We start from the raw sequence: 19172 nt of genomic DNA, 5'->3' as shown, positions 1-19172 counted from the left end.
AAGGGTGTTTAATGGCCCTAGTTCATCTGTCTTAGTAAAAGTCCTTTTATATATTTTTAAATAAAATGGATGTGTAACCTTAGAGTAGGAGAAAAATAGAATTCAGAATGTTACTTCCTACTGTGACAATCCTAAATAAACCCCCCCAACGCTCTTATAGATTCTATATTGAAACGCTATATACTTGATATGTTTTAGCTTTAAGATGATCATCCTTCCTTCTTACCAATATAATTTGTGACTTTATGCGACTATATATATTCAAAGATATATAGGTACTTCCAAACATTGTGTATGTATATATAGATACATAAAACACACATATATTTTGTCCTGAACTTTCTTGACTGCATTTCATTGGGCAAATCAAAATTGAAAAAAAAAATGTTTAGTGAATTATGCCTACCAAAATTATACATTTTAAATAATGGGTGCTTTAGCATAAATTTATTTATTATGATTAATAATAGTTAATGCTTTTTAAAAAATAAATTCAATTTATACCATGAATAGTTAAAAGACCAAGAAAAATATGACTGGAAACTATAAAATATACTCAGCTGTAACTATGAAATATATTAAAGGTACTCTACACATGCAACCAATATCTACTGTTTATTAATGTGTATCTTTTAATAAGAGCTCCTTTTAAAGGGAGCTTCTAAAAGATTTCTAAAAATTAAAATAATAAAAATAAAAAATAAATATTAAAAGTGTAATTTAACTACATACTATATGTCTAAAGTATAACGCTAAATGATATTTTAAGATTACAAGAGTCCTGGTAGAACAATGAATTTCCTGTTATGGTTTCTAGTGCATAGTTACGATGGAATTGTATTTTGCACTGACCATTGTGCTTACCTCCACATTTTGGAATTGGTCCACTCCACATCACTTTTCCATCCATAAGAATACACGTAATTGTTTCTGTTCCCTGGGTTTTAATAAATCCTTCTTCGCAAATAACTGAAATCGAACTTCCTAATTGAAAGTTGTCCCCAAACCGCCTTGCATTGATTGGTATTCCAGGATCAGGACACTCATTATGTCCAAATGCTTGAGAACAGCAAAAAAAGAGAAAAACACACAAACTAGCAGTATGAGACAGACCCTTGTGTATTGGGGATGAGAAAAAATGATTTTTAAAATGGTTATGCTCATTTCTAGAAAAGCCTTTATTTAAAAAAAAAAAAAAAAGAGAGAGAGAGAGAGGCTCTCCTCTGACCATACCTTTTTCTCTCTGATGTGTAATGGATGTGGTTGTTTTAAAATGTGAACTACACTCTACAATTACAAAACTTCAAAATAGAATTGTTTCTGCTTATTTCTTGAAATCATTTGCCTTATCTAAGCAAAAATATCCAGTATAAGCTGGACAGAATTCCAATTAATGTGAATACAGAGCAGGCTGATACAGAGCAGGTTGACTAGGCCCCTTTGAAAATTTTTCTTGTGATTCATTGTTTGGAACGAAGAGATCGTCTCACAGTGAGTATTAAAGTGAAATGTTTCAATCTAGTTATGAAAGTCTTACAATTTCTCTATAATTTTCCATATATCATTTAGTCTTTGCCATCCAGGAAAAGGGAAAAGAGGTAATTCTTTTGCAAACACCATGTTCTAGGCACTGTGATAGGAGCCTAGATATATCTAAAGATATATTGTCACCTCACTTAACATTTAGAATAGCCTGATGAGCAAAGTATAGCCATTTACTCTAAAGAGTAATGTGAGATTCAGAAAAAGTTAAGTAGCTTGCCTCAGATCATAGAGACAGTATTGAAATGGATCCCCTGGTCTGGCTTTAAATTTTTTCTTCACAACATATATATTTTTAATATTTATTTATTTATTTATTTATTTTTATTTTGGCTGCACCTGGTCACGGGATCTTTGTTGCAGCACGTGGACTCAGTTGCAGCATGCATGTGGGATCTAGTCCCCCGACCAGGGATTGAACCTGGGCCCCCTGCATTGGGAGCACAGAGTCTTACCCACTGGACCACCAGGGAAGTCCCTCTCCACAACATATTGTATCTTGGATTATTTGTCTCATGTCTCTCAAGAGAATGTGAGTTCTTTAGTTCAGGGTCACTATCTTATTTTACCTTGTATCTCCCAGGATGCGTATTTAGCCCCGTCCCAGCAAGTAGCAGAAGTGTAAGGACAATATGCTTACTTAAATTTCTCATAGATTATAGATTACATGAGCCCTATAAATTTGCATTATAAATGTTTAAATTAGTATAATATAAGTGGAAGAATATTTAAAGTAGCAAAGTCTAAATATGTAAAACATATTTTAAGGGGTATTTACAATTTAATATTATATACATACTGCATGGGTACATGCAGCTATTTAAAATTTTTTCACTAAATCATCACTGTGATACTGTTCATAAATTATATAATTGTATTATCCAGTCTCCTCATTTTTAAGTTAAACAGTATAAAATAACGTTAAGGTAAATTCTAAAATATATAATATTTATTTTGTAGGTACATTTATTTCTAATTATTGTTTTCTGCTGTGCTTTTAAACAGCTCAGTATCGATTAACCCTGGTTGCTCTTATATATAATGCCTGCTGGATAATTTTTCAGAAAAAAACAGCAGTAGGAAGCATTGAATATAAGAATTTTAATACAATGGTTTAAATTATTTACTAGAGAAACAGAACAAGGAACAAGAGGCATATTTCCATAATACCTTCAAGATACCATAAATATTAAAGTTAAAAATATTATTCATTTAAGGGAATTCCCTGGTGGTCCAGTGGTTAGGACTTGGTGGGGTCTGGGGTTCAATCCCTGGTTGCAGAACTAAGATCCCGCAAGCTGTGTGGCAAGAAAAGAAAAAAAAAAAAAAAATATATATATATATATATATATGCATTTAAGACAACATAAAACTGTAAATAGATAAATGTATGTGTCTATATTTATACATTTATACATATATATGAAATATTTTAAAAGGGACTTACAGATAAAGCAACCATCTTATACAGCATGTCTCTCTGACACATGTCACAGCTAATTCAACTTTAATGATGTGCAATTACATGTTGACAACTTATTAGTGACAATGTTCACTAAGAGTGTCACTTTGAAAAGACAATAACTGCATTTTGTTATTAATTGACAAAGCTCAGCACTGAACGGGCTGGGGCAAGGGTGAGGGTGAGGGGTGTGCAGTGCTTTTTTAAAGAGCAGGAAATTAAATCCTATTATAATGTGACACTTAAATAACTCATCAAGTTGGTCAGAATCTGACAGAGTGTGGTAACTTTGAAGAAAACAATAAAAATCACTAGCATTCTACAGCTTGAGGTAAAACATGTGCACACGGAAGCATTAAAATGTAAGTTTGTTAACTTACTAATGTACTTAAAACTAAGTAAGTTTGTTAACTTACTAAGTTTGTTAACTTTTCTCATTTATGTGATTCATCTTTTTGCTATATTTACACCACGTTATTTTCAGAAAAATAATATGCATCCTTTTGAAATACAAAAAATATGGGTGATAGACAATAGCTAAATAACCTCGAAGAATTCTTAAATCTAAAGCAATGTAATAAATACAATAATAAAATAAGAATTGACAGGGAATACTTCAGAAGACAACTAAACAACAACTGTTAATGTTTATTGAGTATTTATTAGGTATATATGCTGAATTATTTACATGCATTACCCTATTTACTCTGATTAAATAAAATTCATATTTTATGGCAAGATGAAAATTTAAACATAAATTTTTCTCTGCCATCTTGGGCTTCTTCCTTCCTCTTTAGTGTGTATCGTTCATCTGCATTAACCAGACCTCCTTAGTAGATAACAGTCCTTCTTAATCTCATAAGGGATCACGATGACCCACTACTTGCTTTGGATGTGCAGATCTGGATTGTGTAAACTGTTAATAGGTCATTTGACTATAACCCTTTGTCTCAAAAACTTACATAACTGTGCTTTGACCTCTAACAGGTGGAACAGTCCTCAGAGCTTTCTGAAAGACTGTCTCCCAGGTTATAATCCACAGGTTGGCTTGGAAAAAAAATGTTCATTTCTTTCTTAGATTGACCACTGATTATTTTTTTCATCGACAGCTCCTTACAAAAACCCAGTATGACTTTATGGATGAATACTGAGGCTCTGTTATTAAACCTAAAAGTGTAGCAAAACCAAGATTTGAAGTTGCATAGTTTGACCTTAGAGCTGATATTCTTAATCACTAAGGTATTTTGCCCCCATAGCATCTTTGCTAAGTCAGCTCCGTAACCTACTGCCCAGAATTAGTAATTTCCTTCTCTGTGATACTTTGATAGTCTAGCTAATTTTGTCTTTGGAATTATAACTCTGTGTTGTCATTATTTGTTTAAAATCCTCTACTGGTATATGAATATCTTGAAGGAAGGATCTATCCCCCTTTTATGTTTGCATACCAATAACAGAGCAAAATATGTTATGTACAGTAGGTTTGAGATTATGCTTATAAGATTTAATAGAATAAGCTAATATATTGGTGATATAGTAATTATATTTAATATATATCTCCTTAACATCAGGCCTCTCACAAAGAGAAATGACACAGTAAGGAGTAAAAATATGGTTAGAAATCAAGGGCTGAAAGACTGTCCCTGATACAAATTATGTATATGACTTGCTCAAGTTTCCTATCTGTGGAACAAGAGAGCTGTTTTGTATGATTCCATTCTAGCTCTAATGTGTAGAAATATGTTATATGGAAAAATTAAACTTACTGTTATAAGTGATGTTAAAGCCACGTCCTGACATTGAGTGGTCAGCTTGAAATTCCAATCGTAGTATATGACTATTACTAGTAAGATGAGAAGGCACCTCAGCCCCAGTAAAGGTTCCAAGAATTGGGGAGTCTGGAGAGTCTCCATCTTTAACAGCAAGGAAGTCAAACTGGGATTCCAGATCGAAGTCATTGAAAGAAAGGTGTATCCGACTCCCTGGTTCAGAGATTATTGTCCAGATGCAATTTAAATTATTTCCATACCCTTCGGGATAATCAGGAGAAAGGACTGTTCCCATTGGTGCAGTAAAGTTAGAGAGGCAAGGAACTGTTAAAGTAGGAAGATTATAAAAAACAATAAATTTTCAAATTTATTACCTCAAATAATTCAAATTACCTTATTTTGCCACAGCCAACAATTATAATAATCAATTAGCAGTTTAAAAAAATATTAAACAATATAATCTATCTTATAAAACAAAAAAAATATGCTGTTGTTTGCACATTATTAAGGAAGGCTACTAGTACTTTGAATTACTGTATGTTTAAATATGCACAAAAATATAATTGGAGTAATAACAGCAATTTATTTTGACATTTATCATGTCCATGTTAGAGTGCAGTGCAAAGTTTTAGTTTCTGTGCTTAAAAAAGTATTGGAGAAGTATATAGACATTTCCAAAGAAAACAATAATGCTCACAAAATGACTGAAAACAAACACACACAAATATTATGTAGGTATTAACATAACTGGGATAATACAACCTGGAGAAAACTTGGAGTGAGGGTAGTAACTAGGTGAACTTCACTCCTACCATGGCCATGGGATGCTCTGATAGCTTATAACACAGATAAGGAGATGAATTAACACTTATTATAGCTGCCACTAGGGGCTAATGCTGGAAAAAAACTAAATAAGAACTCCCATACCATACTAAGGTTGGTCTTTATTTCCCCTCAGATTTATTTTTTTAGCTTTTAAAAAATATGATTTAAAGGTTCACACAGAACATTTAGAAAGTAGAGGAAGGATTAAAAAACAATGATTTATTACACAGAGGAAAAAAAGATAATATTAGAAAACGTTTGGCCTCCACTCACTTTAAAAGTTCTCAGTACGTGTTTAAAAATGTTAAATATTTTAAAAATGTTAAATAATCAACATTTTCAATAAAGGAAAATGTGTGTTTTGCAGCACAAATTAAAATTCAGATAAAATGCAGGTCTTGAAAACTGCTAAATTTTTTAAAAAACAGTTATATATTGAAGTAAAGTTTGTGCTAATGCCTTTGTAGGGAATAAAGGATTTCACAAATGAAAAGCATGATCATTATAAGTTCGATACAGATGAAAAGTCATATTTTAAAACAAGAAAATTATTTTTTACTTTCATGATTATGAGCTTATATGTTATCATTTGTAACAAAACTAAATGCAAAATTTTCAACATTGCATTCACACCTGGTAAGCTGTATTTGTTGGTAATGAAGATAGTATTTAATTTAACCTAAAAGTGCATCCATAGATAAAACAAATTATATTTTTGTTGCAGCTAAATTGGAACGCTTTAAAGTATTTGAAGAAACACATTATTTTAATCCAAGCATATCACAAACATTAATGAATTTTATTCTGTGCAATATAAATAAATGGCACTTAAGCAGGCATTAGTGTGAGCATCTACAAGAAAAAATAAGTTAATGCATTATACATAGAATATAAGCTTTAAATATTTTAAGTGTTTCTGATTGCAAATAAGCATATACTACCTTGTTAAAATAAATGAGCCTAATAGAATTAGCTCAGATGTATAATTTCCATAAGAAGTATTCTATCTATAAAGTATAAAATGCCACCAATAAAGTGTTATGAGGACATATGTAAACTATACTTTGCCATTACCAAGTGAACTGTGCTAACTTTATTTAAATCTGCAATGAAATTTATAATTTGGCATAAGCACACTTGTTAAAGATAGTGTTGAAAAGTGCTACTCATTCAAAAATAATTACACAGTTCCAGTTCTTTGCAATTAATTACAAAAGCAATTATATGCAAGGACAGGGTAGCATATGCTATCTGGAAGCAAAACATTTGGTACTCACAGATGCAGATGGGTATGTTTGCAGACCATTGGTTATTCTCTTGACAAACAATGGATTTCTCTCCAATTAATTCAAATCCAAACTGGCATTCGAACCTTAAAACATCACGATTAGAAAATCCATCACCTTCTCTAATTCCATATAAGGGTGTACCAGGATCACCACAACTTTCTTTTTCAATTTCTGTAAAAATACATGATATGTCAGATTTCAAGGCTTTCAGGCATATGATATCCATACAGCAAATTTAAGAGATGTACACTCTCTATAGCCAAGATATTTCAGAGCAAAAGAGGAAAATGTTCTCCAATCTTAATTTTCTCTTACTACTGTTATGGACATGATTTGAGGAAATGATCTTTAGGGAACAGTTAGTGCATTTCTCTCATTTTGTAGATAGGGAAACAGGTTGTTGGAGCTAATGCAGTTGTTCTTAACAGAACAATTACGAAAAAGATTCAGATTATCTGTTTGTACTACATACATACACACATAAATATACATATGTATTTTCCCCAAATCTCAAAAACTTTTCTTATTTTTGTAATCTGTACATGATACAGGAAATCTTTGGATTGAAACCAGGACACAAGGTGATATTCTCTGCCTATGTGCTCCTAAAACAATCAGTGAATACCCTCCACACAGGATCTGCCACTCTCCCTAGTACCTGTTGGTTGAATTACTTCCCCAATTAGACTCCCCAAAAAGCTACTCATGTCAGGAATCAATTTTTCATTCCAAATTACCCATATATGTTCCTCAACAAATGTTTTGTGGATGAATTAAATTGAAGGAGGTTGAAAAAAAAAATCTCTCAAGAGCACATTAAAACACCCTTTCGACATGTGCTCAAGGAAACTCCAAATATCTGGGATCTTCCTTGTGAATCTAGGAATGTCAGTTGCAGATTATTGTGGTAATTGTTTTGGTTTTTAAGTTACATGAAATCACATTAATACAGTAATCTTCAAACAACAGCAAAAAAAATTAATTTAAATTTAAAAAATAAAACTTTGAGATAAAGTTATGGTCTCTCTTGACACTCCAACAATCACACATTCCGGGTTCTTCTGTAATCTACTAGCATCAATTTGTTGTGTATCTTTACAGTTCTTTATGCATGCTTTTATAATAATACACATATATAGGTACTATGTAATATAAACATCTGTATTTTTGTAAACGTAAAAATTCTCTTCACAAAATCTAGGTAGTATTGCTTTTTATATATATAGTAACTTGTACTATACTGTCAATATATTCTATAACTTGCTGTTTTTTGAACCAAACAATAATTTTGGAGATATTTTTGAATGTCCTTGTATCCTTAGCAGAAAACATAGTTATAATGATTTCTTTAATACACTTCATTTGATTTGATATTTGTTTTTATCTGTGTCATAGTGACATTGGTCTATCATTTTTCTTGTGCTGTTCCTATACAGACTTAATATCAAGGGAAGAGGTTAGCAATTTTCCAACATTCACTAGTCTTTTAGACTAGTTTGCATAAGAGGAAAATTGGATCCTTGAGTGTAACAATTTGCCAAAAATGCTGACTGAGTCTGGTATAATTTTGAGATAGGTATCTGACTACCATTTCAATATCTTCTAGGGTTATTTTATTATTAAAGTTATTTTTCTGGGGGGGAGGAAATATTAGCAACTTATATATATATGTTAGAGAAGTGCAATTTTCCAGTTAGTTTAGTAGTAATAGAATTGTGTTACAAAATCTTTAAATATCTCTTTACAAAGATGTCATAAACTTTCTCACTCCCAATGCTATTTATTTGTGATGAGTCTTCCAGTTTTCTTTGCCTCATACTTAAAAAACATTGTCAAATTTACTAGTCTACTCAAAGAACCACATTTTGCTAATCAATTCCATTGTTTTGATTTTATTTAAACATCTTTCATTTTTATCTTTTTGGATTCCACCTTCAACTTTCTTTTGCATTATTTTGCTATTCTTTCTCCACCTTCTTGAGCTGAAGTCTTAGGGTTTGTTTTTATATTAGTTTATTTTCAGTCTTTCTTGTTTCCTTAAAAAAATGTTTTTTAGTCTATAAATTTTCTTCAGAGTACTGTTTTGATATTTAGAGCTTTTTTTGTTCACTTCTAAATAGTCTGTAATTTCCATTTTGATTTCCTCCTTAACTCATAAATAATTTCAAGGTGTTTTTAAATATATGGGTCTAGGCTATCATTTTGTTGCTGATTTCTAATGTTATTGCTTTAATATTCAGTATAAGTATATCCAGCCTCACAGAGGATAAATCAATAAAATATATTCAATTCAATTTGCTATTATATTTGTCAAATTGAAATTATATGACCTTAGTTAATTTTTTCTACCCTCTCTGATAATTTCTAAAAGAACTGTGTTAGAAACTTGTACAAGTCTCTGAGATAGCCTCATCCACCAGAGGACAGACAGCAGAAGCAAGAAGAACTACAGTCCTGCAGCCTGTGGAACAAAAACCACATTCACAGAAAGACAGACAAGATGAAAAGGCACAGGGCTATGTACCATATGAAGGAACAAGATAAAACCCCAGGAAAACAACTAAATGAAGTGGAGACAGGAAACCTTACAGAAAAAGAAATCAGATTAATGATACTGAAGATGATCCAGAACCTTGGAAAAAGAATGGAGGCAAAGATCGAGATGATGCAAGAAATGTTTAACAAAGATCTGGAAGAATTAAAGAACAAACAAACAGAGATGAACAATACAATAAATGAAATGAAAAATACACTAGAAGGAATCAATAACAGAATAACTGAGACAAAGAACGGATAAGTGACCTGGAAGACAGAATGGTGGAATTCACTGCTGTGGGACAGAATAAAGAAAAAAGAATGAAAAGAAATGAAGACAGCCTAAGAGACCTCTGGGACAACATTAAAGATAACAACATTTGCATTATAGGGGTCCCAGAAGGAGAAGAGAGAGAGAAAGGACCCGAGAAAATATTTGAAGAGATTATACTCGAAAACTTCCCTAACATGGGAAAGGAAATAGCCACCCAAGTCCAGGAAGCAAAGAGAGTCCCATACAAGATAAATCCAAGGAGAAACATGCTGAGACACATAGTAATCAAATTGGCAGAAATTAAAGAAAAATTATTGAAAGTAGCAAGGGAAAAATGACAACATACAAGGGAACTCCCATAAGGTTAACAGCTGATGTCTCAGCAGAAACTCTACAAGCCAGAAGGGAGTGGCATGACATATTTAAAGTGATGAAACGGAAGAACCTACAACCAAGATTACTCTACCTGGCAAGAATCTCACTCAGATTTGATGGAGAAATCAAAAGCTTTACAGAGAAGCAAAACCTAAGAGAATTGAGCACTACCAAACCAGCTCTACAACAAATGCTAAAGGAACTCCTCTAAGTGGGAAACACAAGAGAAGAAAAGGACCTACAAAAACAAACCCAAAACAATTAAGAAAATGGTAATAGGAACATGCATATCGATAATTACCTTAAATGTGAATGGATTAAATGCTCCAACTAAAAGACAGGGGCTCGCTGAATGGATACAAAAACAAGACCCATATATATGCTGTCTTCAAGAGACCCACTTCAGACCTGGGACACATATAGACCGAAAGTGAGGGGATGGAAAAATATATTCCATGGAAATGGAAATCCATCCAAGAAGAAGATGTAACAATTATAAATATATATGCACCCAACATAGGAGCACCTCAATGCATAAGGCAACTGCTAACAGCTATAAAGGACACTACAAACAAGCCAAAAAGACAACCCTCAGAATGGGAGAAAATATTTGCAAACGAATCAATGGACAAAGGATTAATCTCCAAAATATACAAACAGCTCATGCAGCTCAATATTAAAAAACAAACAACCCAATCCAAAAATGGGCAGAAGACCTAAATAGACATTTCTCCAAAGAAGACATACAGATGGCCAAGATGCACATGAAAAGCTGCTCAACATCACTAATTATTAGAGAAATGCAAATCAAAACTACATAAGGTATCACCTCACACCGGTTAGAATGGCCATCATCAGAAAATCTACAAACAACAAATGCTGGAGAGGGTGTGGAGAAAAGGGAACCCTCTTGCACTGTTGGTGGGAATGTAAATTGATACAGCCACTATGGAGAGCAGTATGGAGGTTCCTTAAAAGACTAAAAATAGAAATATAATATGACCCAGCAATCCCACTCCTGGGCATATACCCAGAGAAAACCATAATTCAAAAAGACACATGCACCCCAATGTTCACTGCAGCACTCTTTACAATAGTCAGGTCATGGAAGCAACCTAAATGCCCATAGACAGACTAATGGATAAAGAAGATGTGGTACATATATAAAATGGAATATCACTCAGCCATAAAAAGGAACGAAGTTGTCTCATTTGTAGAGACGTGGATGAATCTAGAGACTGTCATACAGTGTGACATAAGTCAGAAAGAGAAAAACAAATATCGTATATTAACGCATATATGTGGAACATAGAACAATGGTACAGATGAACCAGTTTGCAGGGCAGAAATTGAGACACAGATGTAGAGAACAAACATATGGACACCACGGGGGGAAAGCAGCGGAGGTGGTGTGATGAATTGGGAGATTGGCATTGACATATATACACTAATATGTATAAAATGGATAACTAATAAGAACCTGCTGTATAAAAAAAATAAATAAAATAAAATTCAAAAATTAAAAAAAAAAGAACTTTGTTCAAGTTCCAAACAGAGTATGAATTTTGCCACATTTCCTGGTAGCTGAATCAAGCTCATTACATAGTTCAAACTGCATTGTGTCGTTCAATTTATTTAGCAAATATTTATTTGAGAACCCATGATGGGCCAGATTCTCTTCTAGGTACTATGTGGACTAGATCAATGAATAAACAGACAATAATTCCTGCTCTTCGGTGGTGTATATTCCATTGGAAGTTCACAAATAATAATAAATAAAAAGTGTTATTTTAGAAGGTGATGGATGCTCTGGTGGGGGGTGGGATGATGCGCAGGGAATAGCAGGGCTAAAGTGCTAGGTGATGGTGGCATGACATTGTTGTTAGGCTCAGAAAATTTTATTCCTCTTATACCTTACTGAAATTGTTTCTGTTATTGAAAGACTAGGTTATTCTTCAACTGAAATGTCTTTCTTTTGCCCTCAATATTGAGTGATAATCGGTAAGGTATAGAATTTTAATTCAAAATTATTTTCCCTCAGCATTTTGAAGATATTTTTCCCTGGTCTTTTATCCATCCAGTATTCCTGATAAAAAAATATAACAAACTGATTTTAATTCTCTTTGTAATTAACCTGTTCCCTGCTCCCTCTCTTCCCTTCCCATAGTTGTTAGGATTCTTTTTTAGACTTGCTGTTTTTAAATGTCACTATCATCTACCTAGGTACTGGTTCTTAAATTTTTTTTTTTAACTTGGTACTTGATAGATTTCTGCTGTCAAATAACCTGTAACTTCTTTTTTTTCAGTTCTAAGAAATTGTTACCATTATTTCTTTTAAAATATTATTTTGTATTCACACTCATCTCTCTGGAACTCTTTCACATTAAACATCAGAGCTTTCAGATTTAGCCTTCATGTTGCTCGATCTTTCAAATTTTCATTTAAAAAATTCTCTATTCTGCATTCTAGAAGTATTATATATGTAAAATATGTATATATATTATAAATTCAAATTTATTAATTCACTGGGTACTTTTATCTAATTCTAATTCAACCTATATACTGAAAAATTATGTTATCATTTCTTGAATATTTAATGATTTATTACTTTTTATTATTTCATAACCTCTTATTATTTGTTCATGGATACAATTCCCCCCTTTATTTTTGTGAGGATATCTAGTACAATTTTTTTTTTCTTTTTACTGTTTCCTTGGGTACAGGCAGAAGTTTGCTTCAAGAGCAGCAGACTAAAGTTTCTTCTGAAGCAGCATATTTGAAAATATATTTGGTGAATCATAATGGTTGTCAAACTTACGATGAAAAGTGCAGGAGGAATTTATTTGGGGGAGGAACAAATTAGTTGGTTTTGAACCAGCTGTCAAATAAATGTTTTTATTTGCTTGCTTCTGTAAACTTCAGGCTTATTTCTTCTAATGTCAGAATCATGTCATACTTCTAGGTATAAATTATCTCCTCTGTTGATCTGTGGTGCAGTCCACTTTTATGGTCTTCATCCTGAGTTGGGATGAAGACCCCTCTTGATAACTGCATTTGACTCTGATTCCATTTCTGGGCATTTGGCTCTGTAGCTGAAATATTTTCCTCTGTAGCAATTACTACAGTTTCTCAGGATTGCCAGTGGCCTCTTCCGTGGTGGCTTCTGGCCCTGATGAACAATGGCTTCCTTGGCAGAAGCTACAGCAACAGCAGCCAATGGAGGCATTGGTTTATGAAATTCTCAGCTTACCTCTATATTCCATATATATATATATATGTTTATTTATATTTATTTATCTCAGAGATCCCCTATGGCCTTATAATAAATGAAATGTTCTCTTCCTATTCTTCAGCATCAGTGTATTTCTTTTTAATATGTTTTCTATCATCTTTGGGTTAGCACTGAGAATAAGTGCTTACTCTATTATACTATTTTGAAACCTTATATTTTTCTTTGCTCCTTTAATACAAAATTCTTTAAATTAAGAATATATTTTCAAATGAAGGTGTAATTTTGAAGCTGCAATACTCTCTTAGACTGAAAGACAATAGGCAGTAAGGAAAATAAACACATACCTACTGTATATCATTGCCTTTGAAATTTTTTTTCTATCCAGGAGGCAAGACTAATATCTGAACAAATAATTCATATGCAACATATCAGTATTATAATAGAGTTTTGTACAAAAATCAATTATTAATAATAGCTGCTATCATTTGTTGAACATTGAAATTGTATTGACATTGTGAAAATATTTTTTAAACACATTCGTTATATAATTTAATCCTCATAACAGCCATATGATGGAACTATTGTCATCTCCATTTACTAACAAGAAAAATAAAGGTCAGAGAAGTTAATTAATGCTATAGGCTGAATATTTGTGTCCCCCCAAAATTCATATGGTGAAACATAATCCCTGATGTGATGATATTTGGAGGTAGTCTTTGGGAGGTGATTAAGTCATGAGGGTGGAGCCCTCATGAATGGCATCTCTGCCCTTATAAAAGAGGACTTCAAAAGGCTCCTTGCCTATCCTGCCATGTGAGGACATAGGGAGAGGACAGCCATCTGTGAACCAGGAAATAGGCTCTCACCAAACACTGAATCTGCCAGCACCTTGATCATGGACTTCCTAGTTTCCAGACTGTAATGTTTGTTGTTTATAAGCCACCCAGTCTATAGTATTTTTGTTATAACAGCCAAAACAGACAAGATGTTAACTTGCCTAATTTCACAAAACTTATGAATAGTAGAGTTTAGGGTCTTTCTGAAGCTAAAGTCTTAATCACCAAATTATTGCAAAGAAATTTCCATTCATTAATTATCCACTTATGAAACATTTATTTAGTTTCTAATATGTTTCAAAAATAATACTAGCCACTAGGGATATAAAGACAAATAAGATATAGCCTATGCCTTAAATGAGGGCACAAAGGAGGTACAGCAAAGTCCCCTTGAATCGGTGGTTGGCAAATTGGTAAAGGTTTCACAGAAGAGGTGACCCTTGAACTATCTTAGAGTTATTTCACTGTGTGAACTGGGGAAGAGTAAGGAAGGAAAGGTATCCCAGGTGGAAGGAGAAGAGCAGTATCAGAAAAGATACAAAGTCTTTTCCCTTTCCTTTCTTTAGGTGGGGTGGCTTGGTTGGGGTTAGGAGGCTGTCTGAGTCCATTTAAGATACTGTAAGAGAATACCATAGACTGAGTGGTTTGTAAACAACAGAAATTTGTTTCTCACAGTTCTGAAAGTTGGGAAGTCCAACATTAAGGTGTCAGCAGATTTGCTATCTGGAGAGGGCCGATTTCCTGGTTCACAGACATATGTCTTTTTGCTGTGTTCTCACATGGTAGACAAGGGGCAAGGGAGCTCCTGGGGTACTAATTCCATTTATCAGGCTCCACTCTCATCACTTAGTCACCTCCCAAAGGCCCTACCTCCAAATATCATCACATTGGGGATTAGGTTTCAAAGTGTGAATTTTAGGGGGACCAAATATTCAGCCTATAGCAGAGGCAGTGATGGTGGTATCAGGAGTTGAGGAGGTAGTGAGGTCAAGTAAGTGACAGTGTGGCTAGAGGCCAAACAAGTAGAAACAAGGCCAAGGAAGCAGCCAGTAAGGTTGTAAGATTAAGTATATATTATGGGACTGTGCAAATCATAAATGTATTGAGGATAAGGGTAACTAGACTTCTCACTATCAAAAAGGGGATGTGGAAAAAGGGAAGGCTACAAAATTCTGAGGGGTTGAACTAAAATTGGAGAAATTGGTGTTAATTAATGTTTAAAATATAGATATACATAGATAGAGATGACTGTGTGTATTATGTCACACATAATGCACATATATTTTCTAGCCTCATCCACTGAGTACTAAAAGCAATAAGTACTCATAGCAACAAGTACATGAGTGCCCACATTTTGGTGTCCAAATCCCATTCTTCACTAAAGGGAACCAGGAAGTCTGCTTCCAGGGTTGGTCAAGGAAAAGTACAAGACAAAACTGGAACACTTGTTCTGTCAAGAAAAGTGCTTAAAGAATGATGGGGACACATCGAAAAGACAGAGGTCAGCCTGAAGGAGCTACACTAGCCATTCTAGGGCAGCTTAATCATCAAAACAACGATAATGATGGATTACAACTAATTGAATAAAATTCAAATGCATAAATCCATCTGATATAAATAAATGGGTAAATAAATGGAAGAGAACACTCTGTCTCCATGTAGAATGACAGTTAAAAAAATGTGGAATTATTAAAAATAAAAAATCAACATTTGACAGCCTCACAGCGATTTTGGATTCTGGTGAAGAGAATCCAAAAGGTGAAACTGGTCATGTTACCATGAAAAATCCCAGAAGGCACTAATTTTACGAGGTGATCAAGGATCACATAACCAGTGTGAATTATAGTGACATTGCCTCCTGATGCAATGCACTAAAACAAGGAGCATCATTTCTGTCAAGAATGCATGGCTGAGGGTACTTCCCTGGTGGTCCTGTGGTAAAGAATCTGCCTTCCAATGCAGGGGACGCGGGTTCGATCCCTGGTCAGGGAACTAAGACCCCACATGCTGTGAGGCAACTAAGCCCACGTGCCACAACTAGAGAGAAGCCTTTGCACCACGTGAGAGGATCCTGCATGCCGCAACTAAGACCCTGATGCAGCCAGATAAATAAATAAATATTAAAAAAAAAAAAGAATGCATAGTTGAAGTCTGGATATGAGGAAAGATTGGATGGACTCAGATTAAGGGACATATTCCAGAATGAAAGGCCTGTATTCTTTAAAGCTATCAGGGTCATGACAGACAGGGAAAAAATGAGGAACTCATTCAGATTGAAGGAAATGAAAGAGACACAACAAGTAAATGCACTGAAACTTCATGGGTTGAATCCTGACAAGAAAGGAAAAAGAGACATTTTGGGGTAGTGAAATTTGAATGAGGTCTGTGAATTTTTTGGTAGTGCTATATCAATGTTGATTTTCTAATTTACTCTTTTGCTATTTTGGAATTGCACTCCTCATTAGTCCATAAGCTTCTCCTCAGCCTTTGTTTCCTAGAGAACCAAAACTAAGATAAGTGACCTAAAACTGGCAAACAATTAGTAAACAAGGTAAGGGACTAGGCTATCTAAAGGTCTCAGAACGATAAGATTATTAGCTGCCATTATTGAGAGACTATTATTTGATAGGAGGTTTGCTAAATACTATAACTCTGTTTACTCATGTATCTCTTATTGCAACACTGAGAGCAAGGCACTATTTATTCCATAGGTGAAAAAATGAGGTTCTGAGAGGCTAACCAAAGTCAAATATGTAGAAATAGCTCAATTGAGTTTCTATTCAACATCTACTTGACGCCAATGACCACACTCTTTTCCATTGTTCAATGTTGCTTGAGAGAAAGGACGGAGAGAATACTGTGAGCCAGGCACTGGAATAATGCAGGAAAGAAACATATGAACTTGATTCCAGTATTGGAGCAGAAAAGACAGAAACATTAATTTTAAGAGAGGTTTTTGTCTTGAATGCTTCAACACACCAATCTCACCTTTATGGTATCAGCGTGATTTTAAAACTATTCAGATCTCTTCAAATTCCTTACTATGGAAGACCTTTATGATCTAAGCCTTTCCTGTTTTTCCTACCCAGTCTGCCACCATTTTCCTACTAGCCTCCAAAGTGTCTGGCATGTCAAGACACTCGCTGTTCCCTTTCACACCTACATGACCTAAGGCATGACATCTCAGCTGGGACAGAAGACAGCCAGTTTGTAACACCTGGGGAAATTCCTATACGTCTCTCAAGGTCACACTATACCTCTTCCATAAAGACTGCCCTAAGCTTGTAACTGTAGTCACTTACTTCTTCTTTGGGATTCTATAGGCCTTAGGAATACTTACATTGGTCCATACATTTTACTATAATAATTTATTCACTCATTTGTCTCTTCCCATGAGTTTTTATTCCACTTCACATTTCAAGTGTCTATACACACAGTGATGACAAATATTCATATATCATTTATGTGTCAGGCAAAGGTCTAAGCACTTGTTACATTTAACCTTGACACAACCCTATGCACCCCAAAGAGATAAGTAACTTGCCTAGAGTGACACAATTTTAAACGGCAGACCTGGAATTTGAACGCAGATGGTGGTTCCAGAATATGAGTACTTATGCACTATACCTTCTCTCAGAGCCCGATGGTCAAGAATCGTTGTGGAATATATCAAGAAAGAAAGAAGGTAATAAAAATTAGCATACAAAAGTATGTGGTTCTATTAGTAAACGATATAGGCGATCACAAATTCCCATAGAGAACTATATATACAGAAAATCATAGAGTAACACATTCCAGCTATGTCTTTTGAATGATTTAAAATTTATAGTTGTCTTATAATTGCAGGAAATTTGTGCTAGATATTTTGTTTACCCCTCAAGAACAATTCTTTACCCTCTACTGCCCAGAGTTTTGTGACCCGAGGTTGGGAGTAAAGGCTGAACCACATCGACCCATAACAGACAGGCTCCTATACTACTCGACTTTCTGTTTGTGTAACCAGTGGTCCGGAAACAGACCACACTGGCAGGAGAGAAGATGAGAAGGCTGGGAGGAGAGTGCAGTAGAGGTATTTTCCCCCGTCTTCTTCTCTGCCGGATCAACATGGAATGGCTGTGTTCTTTTTTACTGAAAGGCACGCTTATGTCAGGCTGTCCTTTCCATACAGCAATCCTCTGAGCTCTATGAAAGTGATAATGGCTCCCCACTGTCACCAGCCATGGATACTGCATAGCCCCTTGTTGGTTTCCTTAAGATCTGCCCACACATGGCCAGTTGTGAAAGTGCCATTTGTTACCTGCATTGTTCCTGACTGATAGAATACAACTTACCATTGAAAACTCAATGCAACACCAGAAGAACTTAGTTAGCATCCTACTGATTCTGGATTTTATTATCTTATGATATTTTGTTTCTTGGAATATAAAGTGGGGGTGAGATTTCTTTAACAAATGTTGCCTCCGGTGGGAGTCACCTAAATACTGTGCATCATTCACAACTAAATTTGGAGAGAACAGAATGAGTATCCATTCCCAGGGTAAGAGGCTGGCACCCATGGAGTACCAACCTGGTTCTGCTGTTTCTCCCTGCTGTGGAGGCAAAGAAATCAGAAACTGGAGAAGAGGTACTGAAATAAATGAGGGTGGGAGGTCAGATGAAACTTAAGCAGAGCACTTGGGAAGGCTCTCCTGCAGTGAGTTGAGAATAAAATAGGAAATAAGGTTTAAATGGCAGTGGTTGAAATTTGTAGAGCAGGACTCTTTCAACACCTTTTTTTAGTGATCAAATAACTTTGATCCTTGATGCCTAAAGTAATAGACTCTAATTTTAAATTCAATCAGATTTCCAGCCAAAAACTAACATCTAGCCTTAAAGTGACATGGAAATTCTCATTAATCAATCTCTGACCTGACAACAGTTGACACTGTAATTTAAATACTTCACAGAGGAACTGTGTAGGTTAAAAGAAAGTGATCTGTAAAACTTGCAGTTTTGCTGATTCTTAATGTTAAGAAGCCTCTTGGGAGTCTCATTAC

General features: G+C 34.4%; 1 protein-coding gene across 1 annotated transcript in view; it reads right to left on the bottom strand.

Annotated features, from left to right (window-relative positions):
* Window positions 1-19172, bottom strand: part of LOC137210719 (CUB and sushi domain-containing protein 3) — a 705705-nt gene that overhangs the window by 435745 nt on the left and 250788 nt on the right. The window contains exons 8-10 of the mRNA XM_067712783.1: window positions 6873-7055; window positions 4768-5094; window positions 865-1059 (exon numbers count right to left, since the gene is read on the bottom strand). Coding sequence (XP_067568884.1) covers window positions 865-1059; window positions 4768-5094; window positions 6873-7055 — 705 coding nt within the window. The remainder of the gene's footprint in view (window positions 1-864; window positions 1060-4767; window positions 5095-6872; window positions 7056-19172) is intronic.

Source organism: Pseudorca crassidens, chromosome 17, assembly GCF_039906515.1.
Source record: "Pseudorca crassidens isolate mPseCra1 chromosome 17, mPseCra1.hap1, whole genome shotgun sequence".
In the NCBI taxonomy this organism is placed as follows: Eukaryota; Metazoa; Chordata; class Mammalia; order Artiodactyla; family Delphinidae; genus Pseudorca; species Pseudorca crassidens.
This window is presented reverse-complemented; position numbering and strand designations above follow the sequence as displayed.